Source organism: Parus major, chromosome 8 (assembly GCF_001522545.3).
Source record: "Parus major isolate Abel chromosome 8, Parus_major1.1, whole genome shotgun sequence".
NCBI lineage: Eukaryota > Metazoa > Chordata > Aves > Passeriformes > Paridae > Parus > Parus major.
Window position 1 is genome coordinate 6,779,612 of NC_031777.1, and position 20,627 is coordinate 6,800,238.

A 20,627-nucleotide genomic window follows, 5' to 3' on the forward strand; every position below is an offset into this window, starting at 1 on the left:
ATTGGGCAGAGGCAAAGTACTTCCAAAAAGGCTTAAAAACCATGTGTGGAGCAGCCAGCTTCAAACCTGTGAGTCAGCAGCAGGTCAGAATCCTGCTGCTCGCCACGTGCCCCATACTCATCTTGGCCCTGGGTTCCCAGCAGTGCTCCAGAGCCTGTTATGCTTCGTTTGCCCTAAAATACCCTGGACAGAAGTGATGTTAGGCTGAGCCCTGGGGATATGGTGCAGCATGGCCACTATCCCAGGAACCTCATCCATGGGCAGCTCCATGTGCCTTTCGCAGAGAAACTCCACACTGGGACAACAGGGTGGGGTCAGGAAGTACAAAGGGTTTCCCAGGCAGTACCTTGGGCTCTACTGCACCTCCTCACTTAGGCAGACAGGGGAGCCCCAGCCCAACTGTGCCTACCAGGAATTGTTTGCAGGGCACCAAGGGCTCAGCCCAGCACTCATCCTGGGCTTTTGCAACCTGAAATTTGACTTGATGAACCACCCAGCTGACAAAATCCTTGGCTTTTAATGTAAAAACTGGAAGATCGAAACCTGAGTAGGCGAAGAGTGGCTGCTCAAGAGGAGTGCCAGGAACACACTTGGTATCTTGGGAACACTCTTTTTATCCCCTCTTGCTGTGAGGATTTTATGCATATTCAGACTTTTTCAAGAAGTATTTAGCATGTCCCCTCCCTGGTTCCACCTATTTAGAACATTTTTATTTTCTGCTGGTCAGCACTATTTTTGCTGGTCATCATTATTCTTGCTGATGAGCATTATTTTGGAGTTTGGTTTCCTTTCTTTTGCAAATGGTCACTTGTTGATAACAGCCCGGGCCTCTCATCCTTCCTTTGAGGGCAGCTGGGCTTCATATCGTCTGCTGATAACAGTTTGGGCTCTATTGTTCTTCTGATAAGCAGCTTGGGCTTCACTGTCCTTGCCCTCTGGGGTTTCTTTGCCCTGTACCTAGGAAATTCTTTTAAGCTTAAAACTTGTTAACAAGAAAAAGGTACATACATAGCTAAAAAGTATTTAACATATAATATTCATCTGCGAAAGCCAATATCACAAATTTATAACAGGAGCAAGGATGAATCCCATGGAAACCTGCTGTGTCAGAGGCAGTCTCTGCTCCACTTCCCCATGCAGGGCTGATGACGTGAGTGAGGCCACTTCCTGCCAGGTTTGTGACAGGGGCGGGGGTAAAGCAGAAGTACAGGCAGAAGGGAGCCGGAGAGGCCGAGCTGTGCCACAAGGAAAGACAGGGAGAGGGGCGAGACCCACAACACGGGGATCCCACTTCCCACTCCCACCACGCCATGTCCCTGGTGGAGACGATCCGGCTGTGGCAAGAAGGGGTGTGTGCGGCGGACAGGAAGGAGTGGAGTGCTGCCCTGGATGCCTTCATGGCCGTCCAGAACCCCCCTGCCAAAATCTGCTTTAACATCGGCTGCATCCAGCTTGTCCTGGGAAAGCTGGCGGAGGCGGAGGAGGTAAGGGTATAGGCCCTAGGGCCACTCATCCTCTCACCTCTGGGACTTGCCCAGATACTTGAACATGGTAGAGAAGGAAGGAATTGAAAGGATCATGGTCTAAGGGATTGATTCGGGGCCTTTTAATGTTGTGAGGAAGGTGGGACAGCCTAGGCTGCCAAACCTATTCTGCCAGTGAATCAGGTGAGGCAGCAGCAGTGATACACGGCTCATTGTTAACTCTCACCGTGAGGTGACAATGCTGACAGATGGCTCCAACTCAAAAAGAACCAGGAGCCTGGTACAGGCTCTCCCCAACGCAATACCCAGTGCTGCAGGGAGACACAGCCCACTGAGCCCAGCTCAGGCCACTCGGTGCTAAGGCAGGACAGGTGCAACTGCTCTACATTTTTTTTTTTTTTAAGGTGACCCTTTTTTTACCCGCCTTTTGCCCCACTTATACCTCTGCAGGTGTTCACCCGGAGCATCAGCTGTGACAAGCACCTGGCAGTGGCTTATTTCCAGCGGGGGACTGTGTTTTACCAGAAGCAAAAGTGAGTGGAAGGGTTTAAAGTTTAATTTTTGCCACTTACAGAGATTCCAGCCTTCCTCTGAGGATGGCCGCAGGTTGGTGCCCCAGAGCCCAGACTGAAACCCCTCAAGGTCAAACAGGCTCCTACTCTTCAGCACTGCAGTCCTGAGATTAATATGAGCCTCAGAACCTCTCTCCTCCCCTGGGGTGTTTGAACCACTCAAGAATAGAGAGGAGACCCGACTGAACTCACCAAGTATGAGTACAGGCTTAGAGGCAGGCAGGTTGCCACAAGCTAGTGACACCTTCATCCTCTGCTCTGCAGCCACGGAAAGGCCATTGAGGATTTCAAAGAGGCGCTGGCCCAGCTGCGAGGCAACCAACTCATTGACTACAAGATCCTGGGGCTGCGCTACCGGCTCTTTGCCTGCGAGGTGAGACACACCTGGCCACTTGTTCTGATGCCGAAGGTCTGTTCCCCAGCATGAGAAATCTAAAGATGAGACAGACAGCCTCTCTGTACCTTGCAAAAACTAAGCAAGTGGGTGCAGTGCCACTGCCCCACTGTCCTTTCCCTTCCTGCCATCTTGGCAGCAGTCCAGCTGCTCCAAGAGCTCTTTTCTTTGCTCCCGCCCCTCCAGCAGATTCTCTGCAACATCGCACTGGTGCATGCCACAATGGAGAACTGGGAGAAGGCTGAGGAGCACCTGACCCTGGCCATAAGCATGAAGAGCGAACCCCAGCACAACAAGATAGACAGGGCAATGGAAGCCGTCCTGGTATGGAGGAGGTCTCACAGCCCCACAGAGAGGGAGGGAAATCCCACTGGCAGCACATCCACCTTTTAGCAGGATTAAAATGCAGTAGATATTGTAGTGGGAGACACAAGTCCATGGGAAGAGCTTTGGGTCATTGGGGAGGCAGGGATGGGAAGACAGGATTCAATGGACCATACCATGGACAGCTGGGATTGGGCTGTCATGGTGGTGATCTGGCTGTATGGAGCAGCCCCAAGCCCAGAGCAGAAGGGACATTCTTCAGTCCCTGCTCTCACCTCCAAAGTCTCCATGACTTCTCTGTGCTACAGAAGCAGAAGCTGTATGAGCTGGTGGCTATTCCTGCAGGGAAGCTGTTCAGGCCAAATGAGAAGCAAGTGGCTCAGTTAGAGAAGAAAGACTACCTGGGAAAGGCAATGGTAAGAAAAATCTATACTATCTATTCAGGCCAAGCCTGTGGGCTGAGAAGAGCTGTGACTGCCTTCTCATCATCCTTCTGAGCTGCTGTCTGCTGCCTGGTAGGCAGCCAGAGACAGGGAGCTGGTCTCTGCCTCAGGGAGAGGGGGAGACGTGGAGAGAGGGATGGCAGACAGGGATTTCATGGGAAACACAGAGTCTGCAAGAATACCAGAGCTAAAAGCATGTTCCTGCTGAGCATGGCCTATTTCTAGTTGGTCTCCTTAGTGAGATATGAGGAATAGTCAGCTGGAAAGATAACACTGGAGCTTCAACTCAAGCCAAGGAATTTTCAGGGGTGGGGGAAAGGAGCTATTTAACATTTGACACCCACAACCAACCTCCAGTTCTTCCACAGCTCTGAAAAGGGCTTTTCAGCTCAAGGTAAGCAAGCAAGCTTTTCTCCTGTGAGTGCAAAATCCAGTCACTGGGATACCACCCCTGGACTCAGATCCTGGGAAGCAGCACTCGTCCAGAAAAGGAACCAGGCACTGGGGAATCAGACAGTTTAGAGCCAAAGCAGCTCCTTGAGTGCCAGAAACATGCACGAAAACATGTATCAACTTTCTAAATTAAAGGTTACGTGTAGGAGGTATGACATGACAGGTATTGAGCTGGACACTTTGGCTCCCTTCAACATTTCTCATTAAAACAGACAGGGAAACTTTTAAGGTTATAATGCCTCAAACCACAGAAACAGCCAGACTAAGAGCAGAAAACTTACCACAGCTGAGAAGGAAGCTTTGGTGCCAGAGGCACTCAGCCTATAGTCCAAGATGCTTAGACTAAAATCATAGCCCCTCCTGAGCTTAAAGCATCCTGAGGAGCTTGGCTTGGCCAACAGCAAAGGAGGAGGATGGACATCAGAGGTCTGAGAGAGGTCTACAGGCACCAAGTCACTATTTGTCCTTGGCTCTAGGTGGTGGCATCTGTAGTGGACAAGGATGATTTTTCAGGATTTGCTCCTCTACAGCCACAGGTAAGACTGTCTGGTAATGCTCAGTGCAAGATGACATGGGGTGACTGTCATCTACAGTGGGGAGCAAATAGCACCCTTACCTGAACTCTGGGCCACCGCTGTGGGGAGGAGGTGGGTGCTGCTTCCACAGATCAGCTGCTCCTCCAGCATCAAGAAGCTCATCCCAAACCCATCCAAAGCTGTTGCTGAGGTAAAGCTGATTCCCTGCACAGGGAAGTAGTGGGTGGGGTGATGGCTCTCTGCAGGGAGCTGTCTCTGACCCTCCCCAGAGAATTCGGTCTGCCTAAGTGTGAGTGGAGAAACACTGGCAGTTCTGCTCTCACTTTGCACCCTCCTGCCCATTCCAGAACTACTTTGCATTTCCCGTGCCATTTTCCAGATGTAGTGGCATCTTCCCATTCCTAAACATGAAAAGAGATTTTCTAGGAGATTTTTGGGAGGATGTGGGGAAGCACAGCACAGCACCATTGCACAAGATAAATTATAACCTTCTCAACACAGACAGGTGTTGACAATCTCAATCCTCTGTGAACTGAAACTAAAATCAGGAGTGAAAAGAGGATTGTGCCTCTGTAAACTGTATGTTGAAGAATGAGGAAACTGTTCCTTAGAAGCAACAAAGCCAGTGATAGTCCTCATGGCACTTAAAGCACATGCACGTGGATGAAGGAACAGTGTTGGGGTGAGGGCAGGGTAAAAGGCTGCAGGGCATTTCTGCAATGCAAATAAAATCCTCTGGATTACTGGTATTTTCCTTTTTGTCTTCCTGTTGGCAGACCTCTGGTCCTCCACTCAGGCCCAAGACCCCAGAAATCCTCAGGTAAGATGGATGAAAGATGGATAACCCACACAGACAAGCACAACCCCATCCTGCATCCAGCTGGCACCCAGAATTTGGGGGGAATGGGGAATGTAGGAATACAGAGGCAGAGGTCTGGATTCGCCCTGCAGTATAAAACAATAGCATCACCAACATTCCTGACCTGTCCACTGCTCCCACACCCAGGGCCCTCAGAGGGCAGCCACACCGTGTCATGTACGAGTTCATTCCTGAGACCGCTGAGGAACTGCAGGTCCTGCCAGGAAACATTGTCTTTGTCCTGAAGAAAGAGAAGGACAATTGGGCTACAGTGATGTTCAATGGAAAGGTATACCAGGAGTGTGCTGGACAGGAGGGGCAGAAAGCAGATTATGGCTGAGGTTCTGTAGAGGCAGAGGCTTGCCAACAGTAATTAAGTTTCTGACTGAAGTCTCTTATGTCCACTCTGGCTTAGGCTGCATGGTTAGTGAAATCCACCCAACCTGCAGAAACTAAAATTCAAGCCTCAGGAGCCCTTCTGGATGCAGGGGAGGGTGAGGACACATCCAGTTGTGTCCTCCAGCAATGGGCTGCCCTTCTTTCCAAGCAATCACTACTCATCTCTCCTCCCCCTGTAGAAAGGGATTGTCCCCTGCAACTTCCTCGAGCCCGTGGAGCTCCAGAATAAGCTGCATATCCAGGTGAGTAGGCCCAGGAGGAAATAGTGTCCTGGGGAGAACAGATCTCCACATATTTACCCAACACCTGCCTCCCACTAAAAACCATATATGACTCCCTCCCGGTCATGACGCTGGGATTGATTCTTCTGGCTCATTGTCACCTTATTATGAGCTCAGAGATCTGCAAAATCCGTGTTGGTGGCATCCTAGTGGTGGTTGGCAATGCTGGGGATATAACGGATAGCAAAGTCACCCCTCTACAGTTCAAGATCCCAAACAGACTTAGGGAAAATAGCAGGTTGCACAAGGCAGCAGCACCACAGCCCCTCAGTAAGGGTGGGACTGACAACACTATCTTCTTCCCATGGCACAGGAAGAAACCCCTGTGGAAGCTGAAATCTCTGAGTCACCCACTTCCACTGTGCCGGAGAAGCCACGACGGCTGGCGCCAGGTCAGTGTGGGGAGCTGAAGGGATGGGGAGTACAAGGTGACATCACCCACAGCAGGTGGAAATGCCATGTCCTCACCCTTCAACACCAGGGCTAGGGTTCATGTCCATCTCATTCTTAGCCTCATTTCCAGTCAAGGACTGGGAGACATTAGAGCAGGAGGCAGAGACAGCAATTGCAGTTCTGAGGATGGAGTAAAATAGTGTCTGTGGGGTCCCTGAGGAAAGCAAGTCCCTCTGTGCTCTTAATTAGCACAGTGACTAATGAGAAAAAGGGTCTGAAGATAGAAATGGGGCAAGAACCAGCCTGGAGTAAAGGATTCCTTACAGGCTTCTCCTTCAAGCAGTACATCCATGATAGTTTCAGTGCTGCTGTGAGCTGAGTTAGGCTTGAAGGAGCTGTATGAAGGGGATTCCTGGCTGGTGCGACTCAGGGTCCCACATCCCAAGCTCATGTCCCCAGTAGAGCAGCCTCATAGGAGTCCATGGGTAGATTTGACACAGAAGAAGGCTGTGGCTCATGGAGTTAAGGACAAACACCTCATGGACACAACAATCCCAGTGATCATCTTTATAGCACCAAAAGCCATCTCAGATCTATTAGGAAGACCATGTTCAACAGTGTAGCTCAGGCTCTTCCTGGAATGAGCACAGCTGTGTCAAAGCACTGCCAAAATGTAAATCAGAACCTCATGAAAAGGCTTCCACAAAGCTGCATGAAATCACCCTGCCTGGAGGCCTGAGTTTAGCTTTACAGCCCCACTGAAGGACAGATATTGCCTTTGGTTTTCAGGGTGGACCTAGGGAGATCAGAAAAGGCACTAAAACCAGCAGCTACATGTTCATCTTTTTGAATCCACCTATGAAAGACATCCCACCCCTCATGCTCCCATCCCTGAAAGAGGGAAGGCACAGAGCCAAAACTTGTGTTCAGTAGCTGTGTCTAGATATTACCGAATAACCCCTGTGGCAGATGCCGTATCCATTTGAGGGACCACTGCTGGCTCCAGGGTTGGTTGGTGTTGCTGGAGATCATGATGGGCTGCAGGAGGTCTGAATGTGTGTTTAGACAATATTTATCCCAGCTCACCTCCTGACCCACCTTTTTCCTCCTCCCCAGACTATGTTCCTGCAACTGTGGCGCAGCTAAAAGACACAGCAAAGGTAACATCCTGAGAGTGCACACTCCAATGTCCTGCTGGTCATACAAATCTGGATTTACCAGACTTATGGCTGCTTTTTGGAAGTTCTCCAGGCCCCAGGTGAACCCAGGGCTGTGACCAGAACCACTGCATGACTCTAATCTTAGTCAACCTGAGGCACTTGAGAAGGGAGAAATAGGAGAGAGCTTGGCTGGAATACATATGCTCCTGGGTAGGGTCAGCATAAAGTAGCACTGGGAAAGGAGATGGGAAAATAGAGCAATTCCAGCTCAAACCCCAAAAAAACAATGAAGAATGAGGAGCTTGGAGGGTGGACACAGCACTAATCTGATCACCCCAAAGCCACAATTTGGTACCAAGTCCCTAATCTATTACTGAGCTCTCTCCTGGGACAAGCCTAGGGCTGCCAAGCAGCCAATGTCCAAGCACAGCTTAGTAGGCACAGTCTAACTCAGGCAACCAGTCCCTGCGCTTGCCAAGCTACACAAGGTGACATCTCATTTCCTGCCTGCAGGCGGCTGAACCAACTGTCTCTAGCCCCCATGTCCTCAAGGTGCATTACAAATTCACAGTTGCCCTGAGAGTCGATCGAGTCCTCTCCTACAGGGAGCTCCTGGAGCTGGTTTGCAAGAAGCTGGACCTGCAGCCTGAGCACATGGAGCTGAGGTGAGGCACTGCCAGTCCCAGTGAGCCAGGACTGTGTTCCAGGGCTCCTCACCTGCATCCCCTGTACACCAGGTACAAGCCTGTGGAGGGCCAGGAGCTGGTGACTCTGAGTGTAGAGAATGTGAAGGCAGCCTGGAACCAGAGCAAGGACAACTGCCTGACAGTCTGGTGCAATAGCACAGAGGTCAGTGACAGCTACAGGGAGCAGCTACCTTGTCATCGCTCCTGCCTTTGTTTTCCTTGCCGCAAGCATGGGTTTGTGGCTTTCAAAAGAAGCCAGTGACCTCATGAAAGGCAGAGGAGCAAAGAGTGAGTGGAGAGAAGCAGAGCTCATCTCTCTTACCCTGGTACAGAGAAAGGAAACCAAGTGGTTGTGTCCTCACCAGCTCTTTTCCTGCCTAGGGAGAGGGGTTTGTACCAGACAGCAAACCAGAGGAGTCACCGCAGGAGGCAACATCGGGAGAGACAGGAACAACCCATGTTGTAGCTCAGTACAGTTATGAAGCCACCCAACCTGAAGACCTGGAATTTCAGGCAGGAGACACAATCCTTCTTTTATCCAAAGGTAACTGTGCTCCTCCTGGGACAGGGGAGGGGAGGGTGATGTGGCAGCAGCAGAGCTCCTCCAGCTCTGCCTTGGGATTCCCATCCACATATCCCCCTTTTACACACACTTCTTCCAACATATTTTCATCACTCCCATTTCCACTGCACACCTTCCAAACATCTAAGACAGGAGTTACACTTGGGCTGTGTTTAACTTATTGATCACAGTGGATTCTTTCAAGGAGAAAGATGGCCTCATTTTAGCTGCCAACCCCACAATGGGAGCACGGGCTCTCACTCTTATTCCTTCCACCTGGAATCTTTTTTCATATACTTTTCTTGTTAAGGGTACAGTCTTGCATTATTTGTTCAGTATTAGTCCTTAGTGTTTCTACGGGAATTGAGGCTTAAATACAGACTAAATCTCAGGAAGATCAATGAAGAATTACATATACAGGGCACGTTTCCCATCTCACTTGAGCCTCTGAGTGAAATCAAGACATCACAAATAATTTTAAAGGCAAAAATCCCTTATATTTTGCTGTATGTAGTTATGCCACTAATTTGTGGTGGCTGGCAGGCTTTGGCAGCAGCACAATCAGTCCCCCATCTAACCTCTGACAGATTAGATTTTACACAATGCGATACTGATGACCCCCTCCACCCCAAAATCCTACCTTCGCCTTCATTGCTGAGCTAAGTATTTCCCAATACCAAGCTGGTTCTTGCCTAATTTGGTTCCCCCAGAGCAAAATTGCCAGAGCTCATAGGCTTTATTTAACCCAGGGTAGCAGAGGTTTTGGGGGGTTGTTTTAGGGTTTGTATGTGAACATGGGAAACAGCTGACGAAATACTTCAGATGTATCCTGAAGAGGACAGACCAAGGTCTCAGGTAATTTCCTCACTCTCCGCACTCACTTTGTTCCCACTCAAGGCAGTTTCCAAGCACCCTGGTCTCTATTTTGATCCCATTTCTAACCCAAATTTGGTATTATTTCTTGTTACCTTACCAGTTTGCTCTCTTTCTCATCCCTCCCTTTCCTCCACATTCCACTCCCTCCTGGGTGTAGCACAGCACTAAGTTTTATCAGCAGAAACATCATAAAATGGTGATCTCAGGCCTGTCTGCAGCACATTATGCTCCTGCACATTCCTAGGATCATGAGAACTGTGTCAATTTTCCATTCCAGTAAATGAAGACTGGTTTGAAGGCAAATGCAAGGGGAGAACTGGCATCTTCCCATCTGCATTTGTTCAACAGCTCAACACTGGACACCCAGAGAAGTGATTTCAGAAGAGCTTGAAGTTGTGAAAAGAAACTATGAATTCAACTGTTGCCATTATGTAGTCTGCATATTAAACCCTGCATCTGAAAATGGACTTCAAATGTTATTGCTACTTGTATTAAAAGCTTTATTTTTTCTCTTACCTTTTGCGTTGTTCTTTTAAACAGGAACTTGTTAAGAAGTTGTTAATTTCTGTTAGGAATACATTCATTCCTAAATCGTGTGCTTGCCAAGGGACTTGTCATGTTCCCCCCCTCCTTAAAAAAAGCTTTTTTACAGACAGCCCAGAAGCTGGGAACAACCACAAGAGGGTGGTGCAACCTGCATTTACAGCCCAGCCAGCAGATCCCAAAGGGGAAGTGAGTTCAGGAAGCCACAGACCAGGAACGCATTTGCTTCCTTAAAATATTAGTGCCGACCCCAAGATCTTAGAAGACACCACATAGCCTCACCCTGCTCCAACCCACAATTCAAATTCACAGGGACTTTAAAACTCCCACCAATAAAAACAGACATTTCCTTCAGCACTGGGACCCCTGCTTCAGAGCTATTCCTGATCAGTCAGAAGATACAGTAACTTTGAAAGACACAGTCTGGAATCCCAGAGCTTTACTCTAAAGGTGCTAAGGGATGGCACCCCCACTCTGGATTCTATCACACAAGTCCAGAAAACCCCACTGCCCCATTACCCTAAATATCACATTTATTTTTAAATAAACTTATTCTGGAGACAATAAACACCTGTAAAATTTCAAAACCAGAACATCTCTGGAGTTTCCTATGATATACCTGAAAGCATAGAAACAGTGAACACCCTGGTCTGCAGGCAAGTTAGTGCCAGAAGGATCTGTACCTTTCATTTGCACACTGCACACACTGTACCAGGATGAGTCTGCCAGTAGAGAGGAGCTTCGCAGGCTGCTCCCATCCTACATATTTAGTTCAGTATGTAAAACACACTACACAGGCAGCACAAAACCACAACCAAATTATCTGTACTAAGCCCAAGCCAGAATTGCTGTGATTTATTTATAATCAAGAATCTTTGTTATATATGAAAGGTTTCTTTCAAATTAAAAAAAAAAAAAAAATTCAAACATTCTTCTGGCTTCTACAGAAAAGCAATGTATTTTTAAAGGCCTAAAGCCAAGTCACCCAGGAAATAAATGCTATACACAGACCTGGATGGAGAGAACATGGTTTAATTAAAGGCAAAGCTGATTTCGGCAGCTGCAGTTCTTGCACAGACAGACAGAAAACACAAAAAGCTTACAACACAAACCAGTTTCTGTTGGGAGCCCCTTCCCATGCTCTTCCAGGTGCTGGAGGGCAGGCAGGGTCAGATGCATTCCCAAGGCCGGGTGCTTTTGCACATGTGGAACGGTGCAGCTGGGACCTGGCACAGCTGGGAGTGAGATGGTGTTCCTGGTTAGCTCGTCTGGGGTGCAAGAGTCAGTGATGATGCAAACATGGGAATGTCACAGCTGCCTGGGTGCACAGCTTGGACACACACTGGGAGGGCTGGAAGGGACACACAAGGTGGGCTAGATTACCACCAAGTGGGAACTTCACTTTTTGGACTTGTTAAAGGAAATACAGCTTTGAAATGCAACACAGAACAGTGATGTTGCTAAGGTGGAGCTTGTAGGGAGCTTCTTGTACCCTTGAGGGTATTGTGTCTCCTCCACCTTCCCTTTTTGCATTCTCTGGGGCTGCCCAGACTCCAGTGTCAGTTCAGCTCCTGCATGTGCTTTGTTCTGCAGCTGAATTCTAGCCCAGAGATCCTGAATCATCACAAAAACCCCTACTGCTATAAACAGCAAATGGACATTGAATCTGTTTCTGTAACTTCCCTGGGAAATCTAACAAAAACGCTGACCTTTTCTTTAACAAAACTTCCAGTCTTCCTTCCCCCTAATAAATAGCAAATAAAATGTCTTTCTCCTTTTCCCTTCTGCACCTTTTCATCTATGAACAGTACTGTGCTGTTTCTGTGTGTCCATGGGTGCCTTGGATTTGTTTCTGGCACTGAAAGCCTGGGGCTGCAGCTGGGACAGGTTTCTGCAGAGCTAACCCGTGCCTCACAGGGCGTGCGGATGCCCCATGCTATTTGGGCTGACTGTCAGATTCACCCAGCCCTGCTGGACCCCTGATTATTTTCTGCCATGGTAATGGAACTATAAGCGTTCAGTGAAGATGGAAGGATGGAAAGAGAAAAAACAACACCAAAATAAACAAACAAACAAAACACAGAAAAAAACAAAAACCCAAACAAACAAACAAAAAAACCCCCCACAACAACAAAACCAAAAAAAAACCCCAAAAAAACCAAAACCAAAACAAAACACTGAAAGCTTTCTACCTACCTATTAAAATGAGTCAGGCTGTGAATGCACAGACTAGCCTGCCCTTTGTGAGGCTAGCCACTATGCTACAGTAAAATGTACAGGAATCACACATTAATTTAAAACCCCATAGCAGTTAACTCGCTTTTCAGCAGAGTGCTGCGATGCCCCATGTCACCCCTTATAGCTCAAACACCTAGTGAGAGAAGGGCATTTCATGCTTGAGTCTCAAACCCACTCAAAGCCTCTGGGTGAAGCGATGCCAAATGCCAGACTCTTTCATGAAACTCCTTGCTAGTCCAGGACACAGAGCCCCACCTCATCACCAGCCACTGTGACAGGAGCAGCAACTGGGGCTTTCATTGCTACACACTGACTATGAAGCACATGTGTGTACAGAATTCAGTGTGATCTTACTACTGAGATAGTAATAAAGATGTTTAGGAGTAATTTCAACTACATTCTCAGTCAGCAAAGCAATCATTAATGGATTCCTATTGTATCTCCCCAAAGAGAGAAAAAGGATTGAGAAGTTCTCATTGGCTTCTCCCATCTGCCCTTTGCTCTCAGATTTTACTTCCCATGTGGCTGGGGACATGCACAATGGAGAAGGTGAGAGGCGGTGATATTGGGTTACTGAGTGAGCCAAACAGCAGTTCCTCTCTCCCTCCGAAGGACCCGGGGGATGGGAGAATTCCTGATGTTGTTTGCTTGCACTGCAGATGTTTTGCGCACACTCAGTGGGTTGGTGGAGCACTTACACCCTCCTGACAGCAAGAACAGAAGAGAGGGCTGCCACCTGCACAGGACTGTGTGTGCCAGTCCCACAGACCCAACATGCCATGGTTTATGGAGCCGTCGTTGTAAAGGTTGTCTCCTCTGCCTCAATGCGGCTGATTCATGGCGCCTTGTCCGCGCTGCTGCTTCTGCTTCTGCTGCATCAACAGCTGCTCCAGGGCTGAGGGGCCAGGGTGCATCATGGAACTGGACCAGATGGACTAAAAACAAAGTCAACACTAGTACCTCCTTGCATTACATAGCCCTTCTGCCAGATGGGAAAGCAGACGCCATGTTCTATATTCTCCCTCTTCATCAGTCATACCTGGTTTATCAAAAAGTTAACCAGGCTTCAGAGAAGACCTTCTAAAGAGAGTATTTTTAGAAAGAGGCTTTTTTTTTTTTCTCTTCTAAAAAGAACTTTATCCTCCCCCAGAACCCTCATCAAAAATTCATCCCACTATTATTAATTTTAGACTAGTCTAAATGTTAGAAAAAAGCTAATGTTAGAATTTCTTCCAATTCTGCCAGCCTGGGCTTGTTCTACAAAATCTCAAATGGACATCTTCCTGCATTGGTGATACCTCCCACAGTGCCTGTGTAAGTGAATCTCCAAGAAAAACTTTGGGCATTGGGCAGTGAATTCTGACGCTTCCAACAGGCTAATGCCCATCACTTGATTGTCCAGCCTGCAGACCTGTCCCTGAGCACAGCCCCAACCAAACCCACCTTCAGGCTCTCCATAAGCACAGCTGAGGAGTCCTCCATGGCGGGAGGGCCTTGGACTGCCCAGGTACCACTGGGAGCACTGGACTGGTGCCAGCTGCTCTCTGAAGAGGATGACGTTGTTGGGAGATAGTCCAGACCAAACCCTCCCATTGCTAAAATGGCAGAAAGGCAAGTTCAAAGTGACATGGCAAAAATAGTGCAAAACAAACATCATCAGATGATGGTGTCTGACAGCTCCATGCTAACCTGGAACCCAGCACTTGCCTGGCTTATCTGTTTTCCAGCGGTCTGTGACTCTCCGGTCTCTGTTGTCTGGAGTCCCAATGGGTCCGAAGTTGGAGAAAGGAACAGAATTGTGGTTATGCGTTGGAGGGGAGCTTGGCAAGCTGCTGGGGTTGGAGGAGTGAGGAGACTGGCTGGCTGGTGTTGAATGATCTAGAGATTACAAGGAAAGAGGAAAAATGGTCAGCAGAGACAGCAGGAGCATCCCAGTTTTGAATTTCTTAGTGCTGCTGCAAATTCTGCTATCACCCAGTTTGCTACAATGCTGAAAGTCAGGTTTTATTCCCGCCATTGCGTAAGTGTAATGAAAATTCCTAAATTCTGAGTGAAAAATTTACAAGAACAGAATAACTGTATTTAATGCTTACCAGAAAAACAAAACCCAGGAAACTTCATGAGGGCTGACTAGGCAAAGCCAGTTTCCCCCACGTCTCTTGAAGAACTTGTCTCAAACTAAAAGAGTAACTGTCTCCAAGCTTGACAAACCAATAGAAAAATTAGATTAGACCTTGAGGAGTTTGCAAGTTTTCAACTTCAACTCCCAAGTCTGAGAATGTTCTACACTTATATGAGTCTTAAAAATTCAGACCAGAACCCAATAGTGAGCAAAAGAGGAGAGGGAGCATGAAGCAGGCAGAGGGGAACAAATGAAGAGGTGAAGGGAGAGGGAGTTGAAGTCATGTGAGCCAAAAACATCCTGCTAGAATAAAAGCACTTTGCAACTCCCTCCATTTCACCCACAACAGCTTTTCCTGGTTGGTTGCTAAAGTCCCACCAAACATCTCATCCAGTGCATATGTTATTTAAAATCCACTAATTTCTTAGATTCAACTAATTCCTCTCACACTCTTCTGGATTTTTAGTGAGAATAAAATTATGACATAATAGTTATGGTTTATGCCTTTAAGATAATTACTAACAAAGAAGCTGGTTTGTTTTATGTGCTTCTTAACAGTAAAAACTGAATGCAACAAAACCCACTATTGTTGTATTTTCCTCCACTCTTCCCTCAGACAGTTTCTTTTTCAAATATCTGTATTATGAAATCCAGTTCCTCCTTTTTCCAAAAAAAGCAACACAAAGTATATGGATATCTGAGTTAAAGTACTAGTTCCAAATGGCTGTCAGGAAACAGAGTTAGAGATTTCAGGATTTATCACCTTCTACAGCATTTATCCTGCTCAACTACTTAAATTAGAATCCCACTTATATATTAATTATATAATCCCACAATATATTAATTACACAATCCCCTTGTATTTCTGAAGACACAAAGTAAAACAGTAACCTTCAGAGACCTTGTCAAGCAAGGTCTGTCAAGCAAACTTGCTTGTCAAGCAAGTTTGGGGTTTTTTTTTAAATTTCCAGTTACCCATAACTTGCAATTGGTTTAGAATTAATTCAAATCCTCTTAAATTGCTAGACACAAGAAATGCCGTACCAGGATTACCTGAGCTGGCTGGAATGGATGGAGACCATGGAGTCCCTTCGAAGAGAGAATACAGTGAAGTCTCCTGATGCGCAGCTGAAGGGGTGACTTCTGCTTTTGTGCTGGTATTCATGTTTTTTCCATATACCTCATTAAACATGCTGTTGTTCGGATATCTTTCCTGAAAAAAAAGCAAAAAATGTAAGTGCTTATGTGTTACACTTATTTCAAATACTGAGACTGTACAAAGGAAAAATTATAGTTCAAAATATTTCCTAATTTCTTTTTCACTTCCCAGCCCCATCTTCTTTGACCATTTAACATTAAATCCATCACATTCTGAATCAGGACAGATTTCTCTCCTGGCTGGATTGCAAAGTCTTCACAAAATCTTCAGATTTCCAGTACTCAGAAAAGTTGTATCAAGACCCTGCTCAATTATCTGGAAGAGAACAGATAATTAATTGCTCTGGAAATAAAAACCTACACACTACAGCACCCTGAGATGCACCTTTTCAGTCTATTCCATGACTTCACTGAGAGCAAAGGGTTCATGAACTCAGCAAGATTCAAGAGTACATCTGCAGAGATATAGTTAAGATGAATTTGGGAAGAAAACTGATAAAGGCAAAGATTAAGCTTGATACAGAGTGAAATCACACATCCATGTTGGTTTCTTTCATGTTTCCCACTGGCTTAACTACAAGCTGAAGCAGAAAAAGGTGTTGGACTCTGGTTGTCACTCACCTGATTTAGAGAAAAGCCACTGAGGGACAGGAAAGATGATGACTGAGACATCAATTCTGATGGTTTTTCCAGCAGGGACTTCTTCAGAAACCAAAAAGGGGAAAAGTGCAGTTAGTACTCAGTGTAGGGACCAGGGGGAAGGTGTGTAATCAGAAACTGCCAAAGTGCTTTTGGTCACATTTACAATGTGTCTTGAATTTGCTCCAGCACCTTGGAGGACTGGGGAGGCAAGCTAACAAGTGCAAAAAATCAGTAGTTTTCCTACTACCTGTAATTAATAATCTCCCAATCAACAAACATAACAGCTGAGAGACTCAGACAAACCCCAGTGCTAGAACAGGTTTTCAAATGCAAAGTCTAATACTCTGATACATCTAAAGGGGAGACTCCTGCCAAAAATACCTTATGGTTGTGTAAGACCTTGTACAAGTGAGAAAGCCTTGTACAAGTGAGACAGGATCCCTCCCAGTGACATGAGGACTCCTTCAGACAAGATTAGACTCTTGTATGTGGCTATGGACAGAGTGTTTTTTCAGTTCTGTGAACATCTCTGCTGTAGGGACGTTCTTAGTTAGAGCAGCTAAGTACTTTTTAAATTAAGTTTAGCAGCCCAAGTGTCATTTAGCACTCCCTCATTTCATTACAAATTACTTGTAGAGAAGAAGGAAAAAACCCAACCCAAATGTCTAAAAGAAAGGTTCCAAAACTTTCCATGACTTTTTATTTCCATGTAAAGATATTATGGACCATGACCTTTTTTCCATTATCATGCCACCTCCCTCCCAAACAGTTGTTATTTCCAGCATATTTCTTGTCTTTCTGTTTGGTTCTTACTATGATGGAGTGAAAAACAGTGTCTCTGAAAAGAGCCTATTCAGAGAAGAAATAGCTAAGTTATCACTGACAGAAACAAAAAAAAAAATTACCAAGCTTGGCTGGTAGACGATGAACATCACCAAATCCAGGATCTGGATCACCAAGCCACAGAATTAGTAAAACCACAACTAAAAACATGTGTGAACCAAAATAAAAGCTGTAGTCTTGTTACAAATAAACCCCCTCTTGCTCTTTCACCAGCTCAGCATGTCAGATGTTTTTAAATTTATTATTCAAACCACAAAAATGAGAACTAGCATCCCTCTGTCTTTAACATAGTCACAGTACCTGGAATATTTTTACTTTCCTCCTGTAAACTTAAGACAAACAGCCTAATTTTCTTAGCAAGTGGTCCCTAGCTTGTTAAATTTTTCAAAGTGACAGCTCATTACTTTGAAAGCACATTTTTAAAGACAGACAAAATTCCCACTCTGAATAACCACACGGCTTGCACAGCAAAGGATTTCCTTCATTTGTCAGCAGACACAACAGTAGGAGCTTCAAAGGAAGCTGCTAAAGCAGCAGCTATTAGTTTCTTAGCAAAGTTATCTAATGAGACAGAAATGAGTGTCTGTTTTGCAACTGGCTCCTTGGGATGGCAGGTAAAATAACTGAGGAAGATACGGAACCAGAGATTTTGAGTAGTCACAAATAATTCTTTGTTACAGCTACTTATCTGAATGAGTATGATTTAATGAACATATCAGAAAGGCATGATGCACTTTCAGAGGTGATTAAAGAACTGAACGGCTCTGAGACCTCCCCCAAGCTAGTGAACTAGGAAGGTTTTAATACAAAAAAATGTAGGAAAAGAAATCCCTCTGTCAAAAATGACTGTGTTTCTATGAGAGTTATTGTGTATTTATCCAGTTAATTTCTTCCAAATCCATCTTTCTCTTTTTGCAATCTTTTCTGCATTGTATAGGGCAGCATCCCCCTGCCTCTATGGAATTTTAATATGCAGATTATAATCATAGAATCATATCACAGAAGTGCAGGCTTAGGTTGGAAGGGATCTTAAAACTCATCTCATTCCACCCCACTGCCCAGGGACACCTTCCACTATCCCAGGTTGCTCCAAGCCCCATCCAACCTGGCATTGGACATTTCCAGGGATGGTGCAACCACAGCTTCTCCCCAACCTCACAGGGAAGAATTTCTTCCTAGTATTTAATCTAAACCTATTCTCTGTCAGTTTGAAGCCATTCCCCCTTATCCTGTCACTACACCCTTGTTCTGATGGCTCTCCACAGCCCCATCCGTGCCCCCCCCCCCCCGCCCTTTATTACTAAATCCATCCAACTGCGGAAGAGCAAGTGCAGTTAATGACGTATCACGATGTACAGTCCTGTGGACTGTACTTACAAAAACCCCAGTTATTCTGATTTCTGAACAAATTAGCAGGATCCAGCTGAAAAGCTGTAGTTTTCACCCCTGTGAAAACTAGCTCTAAGGTGAGGCAGGGAAGTGGACAGGAGGGATGGGGGAGAGAAAGGAATTTCATATTTTTTATAATTTCACAGAAGAAAGAGATGCCAGTAAAGAGTGAGAAGCAGCAGTATTACATCAAATACATACAAAGAGGCTTCGTCCAGGAAGAGAGGCGAGAGGCCCCAGCAGAGCTGGGTAAAGATCAGGAGGATTAGAGAAAATCAGCTCTTCCTCCTCCTCCAAGGCAGCCAGACTCTTTAACAGGTCCGGAGGAAGCAGAGGGGAGCTCTTGGGGTCCTAGTGACAGAAATGAGCACAGTGAGACAACAGAAGGCAGAAAGAACACCCAGAGCAGGAGAGAGAACAGCAAGAGGAGGGCAGAAGGCAGCATGCAGAGGGTGAGGTGAGAATGGTGCTGAGGCACAGACTGAGAGAACTTGGAGCAGGAACAACCAGTAGCCACGCGGCCAAATGCACATGGGGAGAGGATCACGCACCAAAGTGACAGCAGGGAGTTTTAATTAGCAGAGCATATGTTTCCCCTTGCTTCCATGCTACATACTAAACCTTTTACCATGTGCAAGGACAACAAACAAAATCTTATAATCATTCTTCTACAGCTGACCTGTGAGTAATTTAGGTTTCAAGTAGAATTATGTTACATCTTGTTATTTTCTCTGCTTGTGAAGTTTAAATCCCATGAAATTTCTTTCCACTGGTGATAGCTGCTGACCAACACACAGCTGACCAGCCCCCTGGGCCAGTAAAATCTGCTCAGTGCTGGTCAGACTGGACATATTTACTTTTTTGAAGGATGCTTAAAGCACAAGCATCACAGGCATAGCTTCTCTCTGTAGCACAATGTGCTGGCACCTTGGCAAGCTTTCCTTTTTAGGAATAAGAACAAGGCTTTGACCCTCTCTCCATCTAAAAAACACAACCTGACATCAGGGTAGGAGCAGACTCCTGTACATTGGCTGGCTTTTCTCTTGGAAGGATGAGCCAAGTGCTATCAACTGACCTTCTCCATGTCCTGACTGCATTTACAGAGGCACACCCAACCAGGTTTAAAAGGCCTTTGTTTAAGCCTTCTTATAAATATCACCAAAAGCACTCACAGACTCCAGGGCTGTTAATAAGTAACAGAGATTGGTGGGTTTATAAACAGCAACATAAAGCATAAGTACATAAACAGAAGTAAAGTATTCCATTACTGCAACTGGGGGCTAAGGAAACCATTTAGCTCTTTTAGTGCGGTGGTGTTTTCAGGAAGAACAAACAAACAAAAAATCCAAGACAAGACCACTGCTACTATCCTTTATTGCTCAACCTACTGCAGTCTGAGCCATTCAATTGGCTATAGCCGTGTTCGGAGTTCACCTAAAGTATAATAATCCAACTGCAATTACTTGGGTGGCTTTTATGGTTTTCATCAGTTGCCAGACAAGAATCTTCCCCATAACTATCAGCTGCCATGTTTTTCCACCTGGCAGACACAGCGCAGAGATGGATGTCACATCCACACTGAACAAGACTTACATCTACTTGAAACCAAATCTTCAAGAGAGTGATCCTACACACAGCCTACTAAAATGGAGAATTCATTACTTTGTGCTGGAACCCCAGGTACTGATGCTCAGGTCTCTTCTAAAGTTCACATTGACCTACTTGGGACCACAGGGCATTCCTGAAACAGGGAAATGCCAAGAGTTGTCAGGAATACCAGAGCCTTAGTTTTTCCCACTTGTAGTGTGGATCTTACCTCGAAGGTCATCCTGGAGACAGCATCCTGCTCAGAGCAGAAGACTCCCTGCCGCTTCCCCCTGCGGTCCATATTCGACTGCTGGGTTATCACCCTGTTGTCAGTCATGCCATAGGAAGAGTCCCAGTAATATTCTGGCACCTTGACTTCTGAGGGGTTCTGGTTATATGGCTCCATTGGGAAAGGCTTCATTTTTTTCTCCAGAGGCTGCTGTTGCATCACAGGAGGCTGTAAAGACTGTTCAAAGAGTTTGAGAGGGTCCTGGGCCTGCAGGTAATAGGGCTGCTTTACAGACATGATCTTCCCCAGGGAGCCTTGGACTTGAGGGGGGTTCCACAGCTGCTTCGATGAGTCTGTCTGTGGATACTGAGGCAGAGACACAGGATTTCAGCAGCAGAGAGGAACAATTCATGTTATCTGAATGCCCAACTCCATCCAAGCTGTCAGCCTAGCT

At 46.2% G+C, this 20,627-nt stretch overlaps 2 protein-coding genes across 12 annotated transcripts in view; one reads left to right on the forward strand and one right to left on the reverse strand.

Annotated features, from left to right (window-relative positions):
• The first annotated feature begins 1,192 nt into the window (after nucleotides 1–1,192).
• Nucleotides 1,193–9,937, forward strand: NCF2 (neutrophil cytosolic factor 2). 3 transcript variants are annotated; one of them, XM_015635704.2, is made up of 15 exons: nucleotides 1,193–1,484; nucleotides 1,935–2,017; nucleotides 2,321–2,429; nucleotides 2,637–2,774; nucleotides 3,083–3,190; nucleotides 4,147–4,206; nucleotides 4,983–5,026; nucleotides 5,213–5,354; nucleotides 5,644–5,706; nucleotides 6,059–6,137; nucleotides 7,255–7,298; nucleotides 7,812–7,963; nucleotides 8,036–8,147; nucleotides 8,366–8,528; nucleotides 9,700–9,937. In XM_015635704.2, exons 1-15 carry the CDS (start codon nucleotides 1,311–1,313, stop codon nucleotides 9,795–9,797), a joined length of 1,569 nt encoding a protein of 522 aa, XP_015491190.1. In that variant the 5' UTR covers nucleotides 1,193–1,310; the 3' UTR covers nucleotides 9,798–9,937. The 3 variants fall into 3 exon arrangements, with proteins under 3 accessions (XP_015491190.1, XP_015491186.1, XP_015491187.1); XM_015635700.3 differs by having other exon boundaries at nucleotides 2,640–2,774; XM_015635701.3 differs by lacking the exon at nucleotides 3,083–3,190.
• Nucleotides 9,938–10,977: 1,040 nt separating this feature from the next.
• SMG7 (SMG7 nonsense mediated mRNA decay factor) overlaps nucleotides 10,978–20,627 on the reverse strand; it is a 52,762-nt gene continuing 43,112 nt past the window's right edge. For 4 of the 9 annotated variants that reach the window (XM_015635660.2, XM_015635663.2, XM_015635665.3 and 1 more), the window contains 7 exons: nucleotides 20,174–20,539; nucleotides 18,559–18,708; nucleotides 16,105–16,185; nucleotides 15,370–15,538; nucleotides 13,911–14,081; nucleotides 13,647–13,798; nucleotides 10,978–13,138 (listed from right to left, as the gene is read on the reverse strand). In XM_015635660.2, the coding sequence (XP_015491146.1) occupies nucleotides 13,025–13,138; nucleotides 13,647–13,798; nucleotides 13,911–14,081; nucleotides 15,370–15,538; nucleotides 16,105–16,185; nucleotides 18,559–18,708; nucleotides 20,174–20,539 (1,203 nt within the window). In that variant the 3' untranslated portion in view covers nucleotides 10,978–13,024. Of the gene's footprint in view, nucleotides 13,243–13,646; nucleotides 13,799–13,910; nucleotides 14,082–15,369; nucleotides 15,539–16,104; nucleotides 16,186–18,558; nucleotides 18,709–20,173; nucleotides 20,540–20,627 lie in introns of all 9 variants that reach the window. The other 5 variants (XM_015635662.3, XM_015635661.3, XM_015635664.3 and 2 more) reach the window with 4 other exon arrangements.